This window comes from Lissotriton vulgaris, chromosome 7 (assembly GCF_964263255.1).
Source record: "Lissotriton vulgaris chromosome 7, aLisVul1.2, whole genome shotgun sequence".
Taxonomy (NCBI): domain Eukaryota; kingdom Metazoa; phylum Chordata; class Amphibia; order Caudata; family Salamandridae; genus Lissotriton; species Lissotriton vulgaris.
The window spans coordinates 329376771-329389250 of record NC_141695.1 but is presented as its reverse complement, the minus strand read 5'-3'; the positions used below and the strand labels follow the sequence as shown (position 1 = coordinate 329389250).

The window sequence follows — 12480 nt, the reverse complement described above, 5'->3', positions numbered from 1 at the left end:
TGTGAAATCCTCAGTTCATCTTCAATACATTTGTGTATTCTCTGTAAGGATGCACATGCTCTGGTGTACATGTTATACTTGATGTCTTTAATCAGACAAGAATATTCCAACTTTTTAGGGTGGGGTGCCAATATTGTGTTGTTCTAGCCAGTTTCAATTTCATACTAGCCAGGAAGTAAGATACCCATCCAGAGAGGTCAAACATGCCCATTAAAACTGGGAATTACAGGTTATAGCAGAACACTCCTCCACATAATGGCACTTGTCATTCATTTGGAATGGTCAGTAGCATCCCAAACATTCCTGTACTTGCAGTGATCCATGTTCTCAGGGAATGCAGGCATCCCTACTCTGCCCACCTGCTCTAATCAGCCCTGCTCATTTCTTTTACCTTAGGCTCTGCTCTTTAAACTCTTGACCTGATACTTCCGGTAGTGTTTTAAATTAACACCTGCACACCGAGAACTGAATTAAACCCCCCATATCATGCCACACCTACTATAAAAACAAGTGGCCACAGTCTAGGACATGTAAAACATGTACAGTGGCGGTTCCTCCGCAGAGTCGGAGGAGCATCGCCCTACAAGCAGGTCAAAAAAGGAAAAAATAAAATGATAATAACTCATTGTTATTATCATATTATTTTTCCTCTTGATCAGCTGAGTAGGGGCGGGGTTGCTCTGTTTACAGAGCAGGGGAGGAGTGGTTTGCGCACTCCAAGTGCACAGGAAATTTGGCAAGGTGTCCTGGGCCGGTCAATCCGTCATGCCCACTTTACATGTTTTCCATGCAGGAGAGCATGCCCAGCCTCCTATTCTCTTGCTAAGCACCAAACCACGGCACTCAGACCAATCTCAAACTGCATTGCAGCATTGTGTTTGGCTATCGGGAGCCGGGTGCTTAGTGCTTCCTGCTCTGGAAGCAGGCAAAGAAGAACGCGAGGAGGTGGGGGTGGCGGCAAACAGGTAAGTGTTTTTTTAAAGGCCAGCCACCACACGACACGTAGGTCACGTAGGTCTTTCTGACCTTGGTGAGGTTCACACTGGCTGTCTGGAGGTAAATGGACCCTGTCACTAACTCTTTGAGCCATCTACCCCAGCAGCATCACTCGTTGCTGTTGGTCACGGTGCCGCTATCATTTTTTTCGTGTCTTGTCTGCTTCTTCTTCCCTTCTTATTTTTGTATCATCGCAGATCCTTCTCCCAGCTAATGTTTTGTTTCCCCCTTGTCTCTCTTTGGTGCAGCCAAGTGACCTTACTGATACCTTGACTGACGCCCTCATCAACAACAAGCCAAACTTTGTCAAGCTCTTCATGGACAACGGCATGAACATAGTGGACTATCTGACTTACGGCCAACTCGAGGAGCTGTACAGCTCAGTAACAAAGAACGATCTGCTCTACAAAATGCTGCAGAAGAAACTATATGAGCGGCATGAGTCTACCAAGAGTCAACACCAGGAGTATCTTCCTGAGGAGCATTTGAGAAAGGGCCACGGTTTCACGCTCTATGAGGTCTCCAAAGTCTTAGGCGAACTGCTAGGGGACATATGTGCCCCATTCTACACTCCGGCACTGAACTGGCCAAAGCCATCCTTTTCCAGAAAGGGCACAAAAGTAAGTTTATGTGTGTAAATTTAAGAGGGTGGTCAGGCTGGATGAATGATAGCTGCCCGGGGGGTAAACCCATTCAATTGCCTTTAACAGATTTTCAAGTAGTATTTAGGACACTTGTGGGCAGAAAGATTACAGGGACCTACCAAGGAGACTACCATTACACCACCCCTCCCGAGAACAGTATGACGCCTCTTTCTTAAATATAAAAAACATCTTCTCTTCAACAGACCAAGCCATCTCCTTAACCGCAAGACCACATCTCCCCCCTGAACCAATAGACTAAGCTCCCCCTCTCACTTCTAGGCCAAATCTTTCCTGCAATCTCAAGAGCAGACCTTTGCCCCTACACTAAAGCAAACCTCTGCCTTACGCAAACCACACCTTCTCCTTAACCCTATTGCAGCACAATACCAAGACTTTTCTAGGCCTAGACTCTAACCTTTTAATCCCGTTTCAATCCTTCAACATTTCAAACTACTTATCCTCTATCTGTTCCTACAGTTCAATCTCTTAAAGCTGCATTTCTGTGATTTTCAGCTGCTTTTCCAACTAGTTCCCCTGGAGTGGCAATTTATTGTTCATTATCTTTGTGGTATGTTGATGTTAATCTTTTCTGTCACCCAACATATTTCATCACCCGCTCAAGCTCATAGAGTCAAGATGTACAATTTTAGCAAAATGCACTCTGCCACAAAACCTTAATTCTTACAAAAAATGTATTTAACTTGGAATATTGTTTTTCTAGTTCATTCATTCTTGATTGCTTCTTTATTAATATTTGATCAGTTTGTAACCTTTCCTGTCCCCCCAGGTTCACCTCTCAGACCACCTTATTGCTTTCTGCTGGCTACCCTTCACACAATGTTCTAATTTTGCTTTCTCAGATTAGTCTTTAAATTAATTTATGAACTATATGTCAATACTTATCCAGCTGTATGTTCTAGCTCAGCTCCTGCATTCTATATATGTAATATATTTTTAGATGTATTGATTCTTGATGTACATCGCCTGCAATCTAGTGACTTCCAAATATAGCGCCTGCAATGTTGGGAGTCCTGATGTTCTGAATCTGATGTAGTGAGATATGCATAGTTTTTATCAGACAATATCTTAGTCTTCAGCAGCTTGAGCAGTGACTTTTGCTGGAGAAGAAACACGAGGGTTGAAGATTGAAGAAGAAGATACTAGAGAACTAGATTCAGCACTGCAGAAATCTAATGCCACTTTCAGGAGAAACACAGTTAGTGTGAAGAAATGCCTTGCTGTTATGAATGGTAGTATAAGGTTTATTGCTGCATAAAGCCTGAATTTCAATTACTTTGCAAACAAACGTAACAGCCACTAGAAAAGCTACTTTGCCTGATAAGTATTGTAGAGCGCTTTGAAAGAGACGCTCAGAAATCTGGCTATATTTGGCTTCAGGGAGGAGATGGGCTACCCAAAAAGCCACTTACATCACTCCCTCTTAAACACTGGCATAGAACCTCTGCTCTCAAGTAGAGCATGCTTCCCTTTCTGTGCTATTTATTCATTACAAACTCACCCATTGAGCTCATCCTAGTGCATCAGAGTGCATTGAGAGGAACTAAAAGAGCGCAACTGCAAGAACACCCCTCATACCATGAAACTATCACACTCATAAATACTAGAGTAATACTAACATCAGCCTGTCATAATCGAAGGATTAAAGAACAGGTAAGATGGTCAATGTTTGTAGACAATTATATGTTATCTGCGTTGGAGACCTTTTCCATTAGTTCATTCTAAGTTCTGAAACTCGATTTCAGTTTAATAGTTTTGTTGAAGAAAAAGCACATTCATAAATGTAAACCAGATTCCTTATGTTCATTTACCAATTTCTTTCTAGCTGAAACGCCCTCCGCCAGATCCTAAAGAATACCGAACTAAAAGGTCCAGCACCCCATGGATTGACCTCTTTATATGGGCCATCCTGCAGAACCGCGATGAAATGGCCACCTTCTTCTGGGAGATGGTAAGAGCCTGTTATGGGGTGAAAAGAACAGGCTGCTGCAGATCTCAAGTGTAACTGATTGCATAGTGTGGGTCCCATCTGCTATGGAAAGTATAAATCTGCTGATACCACTTGTATCTGATTACATACAGCTCTGCATCAAGGATCAACTGGCAAGATGGCTAAGCAAGTTAATAGCTAACTGCTGATCTCTTATGGGATCTGCTGATCACACACAGTGGAGATTTTGTGTACAACATTAAAGAAAGTCTTGTTTCTGTTAGAGACACATAGTTGAGTGTTCTGCTTTCTCTAATTTTTACTACTCACCAGCAGCAGAGAAACAACAATATCATTTCTTTGAATAAGCTACAGCACCCATGAACGCTGCAGTAAATATGAACAAAATGTTGTTATCAATAGTTATCCTCCTTCATTCTATACCACCCTTGAGTAAGAGCTCCTCCCCCTTTTTCTTTAGTTTGAAGAACACCACCGCTCCCTCGAAGGGCACAAAATAATCATAACCTGTCCGTTAATGACCAAGACATCCTTTCTCAGCCACTTCAGTCACTGTATTTTCTGAGAATCACCGGAGAAAAGCATCACTGTTAGAGTTGGGTAGGGACGAAAAGTAGAGAGAACACAATGCAAGGCAGTCGTAAATACTATTCGATGGGCAAGAAATAACCACAAACTTCTTACATATACATTACCTACAGCAATAGAAATCCCCCCTTAACCACCCATTTTTTTTCTGTCAGTGGAGATAATACTTGTCTCTTTATGTCTTGTATAGAATACAGACTTTTGTTAATGAAACCCAGGAAATCTCAATTTTCTGGCAAAGCACAGAGGTGCCTATTATGCTACTTCAAATATTATTAACATTAGATTCCACCCCCTGGATGGTTTTATATTAAATTCTTTAAAGACCGAGTCACCAAGAGAGTCGTCTCGGAACCAGAACACTTGGAGATTCAATCTAAGATCATGATAGACAGGTTCAAGAACAGAGGATACCCAGATACCGTATTACAACAAGCCCAACAGAGAATCCTACAAAAACCCAGAGAAGATTTATTTGCACCACGACACAAACCAGAAGAGCAAAGAATCACCTGTGTGAGCAAATATTCCACTATGAGCCACCACTTTAAAAAGATTATAAAAAAAACATTGGCCTTTATTAACCACAGAACCGGATTTCAAAGGAATATTTTCAAAAGAACCACTGTTTGCATACACAAGGTCTAAAAACATTGGACAATTGCTAAAATCCAGTAGCAACAAAGCGTCGACACTCAGATATAAAGGAACAATACCTTGTTTAAACTGTCATAATTGCATGAACATCTTGAAAGGAGACAACATCTGTCATCCTGAGACTGGAAAAATTATAAAATTAAGAGTCAATGGAACTTGTGATTCAACTAACATCATTTACCTCCTAAGCTGTCCATGCGGTAAATATTACGTGGGGCAAACTGAGAGGAAATGAAAAGTGAGGCTCAACGAGCATAAGAGCAACATACGAACCAAAATGATGAAGTCTACCATAGCCACACACTTCACAGAAGCTCATCACCAGGTGGACGAACTAAGAGCTTGTATTTTAGAACAAGTGGAAAAACAACCAGGAAGAGACAACAGAAAAGCTCTGCTCAAACGAGAGAACCACTGATTTTACTTTTTGCAAACTACGAAACCGATAGGATCGAATTTGCTTGTTATCTATGAAAGTTGTATTGATCTGGGAAGACCTATACATGTAATTTTATTAAGTTCAAATTTTTCAGACACACACATTATCTGTACATGTGCTTAGCGCGAAGGCGAAAAACTGCCCAGGCTCAGCACCAGAAATCCACTGCTCAAACATTTAATTAATGACCATAACTCCATCAATGGAAAATGAGGCATTGTTTCTTTAATTCTGCTCACCCACACTGACAGGCATTTAGGGCCCGATGTAGGTAGGGCGTTACCGATCGGTAACGGCCGAAAATACCGATTTTTGGCCCTTACCGATCGGTAAACAGCCATCGAGATGTAGGGAACCGAAAACAGAAAGAATCGGATAGAAAACCGAATCGGAATGAGTACCGAATGGGAAAGAATCCGATACGTACATACCGAAAATCGGATATGTAACGAATCGGAAAAACACCGAATCGGATGCAAAGACTGATTCGGTCCATGTACCGATTCGTTAGTGACACCGATTCGGAAAATCACCGATTCGGTCCATGTACCGAATCGTTAGTGACACCGAATCGGAAAATCACCGATTCGGTCCAATTACCGAATCGTTAGTGACACCGAATCGGAAAATCACCGATTCGGTCCATGTACCGAATCGTAAGTGACACCGATTCGGAAAATCACCGATTCGGTCCAATTACCGAATCGGTACAAATACCGATTCGGACATGAGCCGATTCGGAAAACATGCCGATTCGTATGAATCTCCGATCGGGAAATTCCCCGATTCCGACAGTTGGGGAGATGTAGGGAGGCACAGAAACACCGAAATCGGCTCAAAATCGGTAGAATTCACTCGGTATTTACCATGGATTGCAATCAGGTGGTAACCAACTCCAACCCATATAAACAGTCCCAAAATGCATTGCAACTTGCAGGATGGCAGCTTTCTATGTCATTGCGAGGCGGCTACGGCTACAGCAGGAAGGACAGAGGGAATGGCTAAGAAATGAACAGGTCTACAGACAGAGGATAACCCTGTTCATGCTCACTGAGGCTGAGATCCTACAGAGATACAGGCTGGACTCTGACACCATACTTGAGCTCATCAGGGACCTTAAGCCATTCTTGGACCACCACACCCCAAGGGCACACGCCATCCCTGCGCACGTCCAGGTGCTATGCAGCCTACACCTGCTTGCGTCTGGCAGCTATCAAAGTGGAGTAGCAGCAGCAGGAGGGGTGAGCCAGAGCAGCCTGTCAAGGTTCTTCCACATATTCCTTGACGCCATGATAGACAGGATGGACCAATACATCTCTTTCCCTGCAACCCACGCAGAACTGCTACAAACCAAAGCTGACTTCTACCAGATGGCACAATTTCCCCAAATCATCGGTTGCATAGATGGCACGCACATTCCGATTTGCCCACCAGCGGACACCGAATACATATACCGCAATCGGAAATCTACACACACCATCAACGTGCAGGTGATCTGCAATGCCAAGTACACCATCACAGACCTGGTTGCAAAATTTCCAGGGAGTACCCATGACTCCTATATATTCCAACAGAGCGGCATATATGCACGGCTGATGGCTGGCGAATTTGGAGAAGGATACCTCCTAGGTGAGACACATCATCAGACCCCCATAACACATAGTAGGTAGGTGGTATACATGTATGCATGTGTCTAATGTGACCCCTTTCTCTTCCAGGCGACAGTGCATATGCCCTCCGCTCATTCATACTCACCCCCTACCTCAACCCCTCCACACCCAGCCAAAGGAGGTATAACCGGGCCCACATACGCACAAGGAATGTTGTTGAACGGACCTTTGGCATCTGGAAAAGTAGATTCAGATGCCTGCACAAGAGTGGAGGTGCAAGGCAGTATACCCCCATGACCTGCTGCAAGATCATAGCTGTATGTGCAATGTTACACAACCTTGCGGTCAAGAAGGGCACTGAGGTGGAGTTGTCTGACTACGAGGACTATGACGACGACGAAGCTGTGCCACTGACACAGCCAGCTGGGGTGTGTACGCCAAGTGATGGCAGATACAGACGTGAGGAGATCACTGAGAACTATTTCTGACTGAGTACAGATGCAAAGACAGCTAAATGTTGCTTGGAAAAAACAAATTTTAATAGTGTTGCACCACAGTTACAGCACTGTTGTGCATCAAAAAATGGAGTATGTAAAATCAAATAAAGTCCAGGGTTCTGGTTGCCTCATCCGCCCTTGCCAGGCTATTTTTTGGCCCGCTTGCCAGACCCACTGGGGTGTCCCTCAGCCCCCTCTGAATGCCCCGCAGCATCAGCGGATCGCCTGGTGCTCCTCCGTGGCTCAGACGCAGCGCTGGCCGGGCTGCTGCGGCTGCTGCTGTCTCCAGCATCACCCAGGTCCAGGGCAGGATTGGAGGCGGTGTTTGAAATTATCATGGCCTCCATAGCCGTGGTGATCCTGGCCATCCCCCTAGTGAGCTCAGCCGTATGCTGACTAAGCACCGATTCCTGGTTGGAGCTGCGATGGCACAGTTGTGCCGTCGCCGCTGCAAGGCGGGCCATGGCCCGGTTCAGCACCCGGGCATCCCGCCTGCGCACCAGCTCATGCTCCTCCTGTCTGGCAGATGAGTGGGTGATGGCAGTGGTCAGCCTGCCTAACCCTGCTGCCACCTCCTTGTTGGTTTCCACAACAGCCTGGAATCCCTTCACCAACTCTCCCATCTGCATGTTGTGCTGCAGGAGCTGGCGTTGGCAGGCCATGGTGGATCGTGCCTGTTGCCTCTGGATTTTAACCATCTGTCCCTCCAGGCCCAGGAACACACTGCCCTCCCGTGCTGGTGCAGCAGTGGTGGTGTTGGCACGGCGTCGGGCACTGCTGCTTCCGGCCTGCTGAGTGGGCTGGGGTGCCACTGGTGGGGGTGTGAAGCTGGCCGGTCCCTGAGCCCCTGCTCCCAGGACAGGTGGAACAGGTGGCAAGGCCACGGTTGTGGCAGGAGCTGGTGTAGGCGGAATGGTGTGCCTTGTAGGGGAGTTTTCCGGGGAGAATTGCAAGGGGGGTGTGCTGGGCAGTACTGGGGAGTGCACTGCATGGAAGTCAATAACCAGGACTCCCTCCATTCCTAGCCCTGTGGTGTCTCCTTCCTCCTCCTCCTCCTGGCCAGCCTGGCTGGTGCTCGGCCCTGCGACTGCAGCGTTGGACGGTGCTGCTCCCTCTGCTGTCACTGTTGTTCCGCCTGATGGGGCCCCTAGGTACAAAGAAGCATTTGTAAACTGAGTGCCGATGTATTACAGTCAGTACAATTATGGCATTCCACATGTCCTTGCATCTCCTTACACTGTGTCACACTGTTTCCTGTCTTGTGATTCTGCACTGACATATTTGGCTAACTTCTGCTGACTACATGTACCATGATGCTTGTCTCTTGTATGTTGGTGACAGTACAGTGCTGGGGTTTGCCTATGCATTGTGTCTAATGGGGAGGTGTCTGGTAGGGTGTGTCATGATGCGCATGCTTCTTACCTGTAGCTGTAGCTCTCGCAGAGCTGTCCAGGGTCCCGATTCCAACGACACTCTCCCTCTCAATGGTGCTGGAGACCAGTTCCTCCAGCTCGGTGAGGGGTGGCGCCGGGTTGTTGCCTCCTCCAGTGAGTCCAGCTTGCCTTTGTATGTCAGCCAGCTTCCTCTTCGTGAGGCTGCGGATGTCATAAAACCTCTTTTTCAATTCCTCTATGGACCTGGGGGTGACACCCGCAGCATTCACCTTCTGGGCGATGTCGGCCCAGATTCTCCTCTTGGTGCTGTCTGGCACGTTGAGGGACAGCTTGCCAAACAGCTGGCGGTGCACCCTCACCACCTCCTCCACCAGCACCTGAAGTTCGGTGGTGGTGAACTTGGGCTTCCTCTTCTGTGAGGACTTCTGGCTTTCAGACTGCTCTGCCATGGTCTCCAGTTCAGTTGGCAACCTCCTTCTCCCACTGCTGCTAACTGTGAGTGTTGGGCTCAGGCAGGCTTTCCAGAAACTTCTTAATTAGCTGCACCTGCCAGGGTTGCCACTCCCTGTTTGGGTGGGGGAGGGGGAGCCACCTCATTGGCTGAATCGCCTATTCCCGAATCGGCTTTTACCGATTCGGTAATATCCGATTCGGTAAAATCCGAATCGGTAAAATCCGAATCGGTAAAAGCCGATTCGGTTCAATCAATGCATTCCTATGGGCTTTTTCGCCATGGGTGTGTTTTCATGGCTACGAATCTATGATTGCCGAATCGGATTTTACCGAATCGGCTTTTACCGAATCGGTATTCGCCGATTCGGGAATATCCGATTCGGTGGTAGCCGATTCGGTGATTTCCGATTCGTTGTTGGCCGATTCGGTACTTTCCGATTCGGACCGAGCAGAATCGGAACGTACCGAATCTCATTACCGATGCCGACCGATTCGGTATTCATTCGGTTTTTTTTCCCTACATCTCGTTTTCCGATTTCAGAATACCGATTCGGCCCGCCTCGGTATTTTGAAATCGGAAAATCGCGTTTACCTACATCGGGCCCTTAGAGCCTATATTAAGTGAGCACACTCACAACAGGGAGTGAGATACGAAGTAAGGCATAGACTTGGCAAGCGCAGAAGATACAAGGGAGTTAACCCACAGCGCTTCGAAACATTAACCGTTTCCCGTTTAAAGTAGCCAATTCAACCCATGACAGCCAGCGCGATTTTTCGCATTATAACCCTGTCGCATAGAATTGAAACAATGCATCATCGAAAGTAGCATCCCCTCGAAAATAGAGATGAACAGATTGAGTGTTTTATGTATTTGAATTTTGGTCAAAACACATAATCGTTTGGTTCTTAACAGGAAGGTTTATACACACGTAAACACGGTGTAAACAGCATTGCGCTTGTTAATAATGTATTTACTGGTGGAATTAGTAAGCTGATAAAAACATTGAATGTAACATTTTATTGCTTTTTTGACAGACTGTTCCCTTGATAAAGGCGCAGAGCGCCGAAATGCAATGGGAGAAAGGGAAAATGATATAAGCATCGATGTTAAACAGGATATAATATGGAGATGCATTATCAATGTGAAATGAGATGTGAATAGAACATCTTGAACAACAGAAATATCGTTTAATAAATGGAATCATAACGAACAATCAACATAGTACCATTGTTATCTGTATGAACTAAGAGCTGGAGAGACAGCACACACAGTGCCCAGGGCGACAGACCAGAAATCTATGATCTGCTAACCACAACATTGTTATTCACACTCCAGAGTAGGGAGTGATACCCCGGAGCACGTAATCAAAGCACAGACAGAAACCAATTTTCGCAGTGCACATCCACTAATATATTCAAGTAAGATTTGTGTCAAACATGAATCTGAGATTCCTGGCCTTTGCAACTGGTGTAGGACAAGTACCGGCTGTAGTGGCCCACCATAGGTGATTCCAAATATGAGTTTTTGAACCAAACTCCAAAACCTCTGTTTTCTCAGTATTCAACTTCAGAAAATTAGAGCTCATCCAGGTTATCAGAGCTGAGGTGCAGTTACAGAAATCAGCTGCCGTAATATCCGCTGATTCAGTTGCAGAGACTATAAGCTGCATATCGTCAGCGTATGACACCAATGTGAAGCCATAACTCTTTATTAATCTGGCCAAGGGAGCTATGTAAATGTTAAAAAGTGTAGGTGATAAAGCCGAACCTTGAGGTACTCCACCCGGAAGTGTAAATTTCTCAGATCGATATCCATCCCAGTGGATCATTTGTGTTCTAGAATAGATAAGAAAAAGGAGGATAGAAGAATAAGAGCTGTAGCACTGATACCTCCATCCTGTAGACTTTGAATTAATACCGCATGATTTACAGTATCAAAGGCTGCTGTTAAGTCAAGCAGGACCAGTATAGCCTTTCCTCCTGCATCCATCACCTTACGAATATCCTCTGCTGCCATAATCAAGGCTGTCTCCATAGAGTGATTTGAACGGAAACCATGTTGCGTATAATCCAGGATCTCATTAGTCTCTAGATACGATGTTAGTTCTAGATTTATGGCCTTCTCAAGAACTTTGGCAGCAATCAGTAGACAAGAGATGTGACAGTAGTTCTTTTCGTCAAGCAGATCCAACTTAGCGCGACGGATACAGGCTTTTTTCCAGGCCTTGGGAAAAACTCCTGATAACAGAATTTTATTTAAAACCGGAGATAGTGACATTCTGATCTCCTCTGAGGCCATATGAAGTATGTACGATGGACAGGGGTCCAGAGGGGAGCCTGATAAGGAGTAGGACGATGCGTCTGAGAAAGTAGTTCTTCTACTTCTTCCTCCGTAGGTTCTTAACATTCCAATGTTCGATGACTGTTTGCAGTACTCTTTATCCAGGTATGGATAGGTCTTTTTTCGCTGAAATTGACGATGTCTTTTTGTAATTTCGACCTTCTTGCGTCCTCTGTGTTCTTTTTGAAGGTCTTGTTCTCTTTTTCCAATTTGGCTAAAAATGCTTGGGCATCCTCCACCGCTGTGTTACTTAAAGGGCCTCCTCTAGTTCTTTTATTAGTTCAAGTTCTTTTAGGCTGAGCCGTTCAGCCATTTTGATCGAGTGGAACATCCAATCTCTTGAACATTTTATTCCAATGTGAATAAATACGTCTAGATATTTAGGCTGATCAGTGAATATAACTGGGACGTTTTTTACCTGGGGACCTGCTGGTATTGTGCCTGCTCAGGGATGTTCTAGCAGCACTTCTCCATGCAGGGCTGTACGGATCTGTTTTTTCCTTAGTTGTGTTATTTTCAGGGCGGCCGCCATGAAGGCAAAATGAGGTATGCAGCAATGATGCTGGAGTCCTTGTTTAACTTTGGAATCAACTGTGCACCGGCTTGCAAAGTTACTACACACGCCTAAGGAAAGAAACACGGGACAACACAAGAATGAATATGGGCACACAAATCATCTGTATGAATAACATCAAACCTCTGTTGAGTTAAAGTGCACAAATCTGATGACGTTGGACCGCCGGCTTAATGTGAAGCTACAATACAAAGCTCTTCCTTTATAAATACCCAAAACTGCAACATAAGCACATTAGACACTGCATGCTACTTACCAAACAGAATTAAGTAAGTTTTTTGCAGTAACAAAATCCACTCACAATATCACTATCAAATC

At 45.2% G+C, this 12480-nt stretch overlaps 1 protein-coding gene across 1 annotated transcript in view; it reads left to right on the top strand.

The window, feature by feature from the left end:
- LOC147701495 (transient receptor potential cation channel subfamily M member 4-like) overlaps positions 1 to 12480 on the top strand; it is a 1534183-nt gene that overhangs the window by 806836 nt on the left and 714867 nt on the right. The window contains exons 11-12 of the mRNA XM_086929348.1: positions 1245 to 1616; positions 3484 to 3609. Of these exons, the coding sequence (XP_086785474.1) occupies positions 1245 to 1616; positions 3484 to 3609 (498 nt within the window). The remainder of the gene's footprint in view (positions 1 to 1244; positions 1617 to 3483; positions 3610 to 12480) is intronic.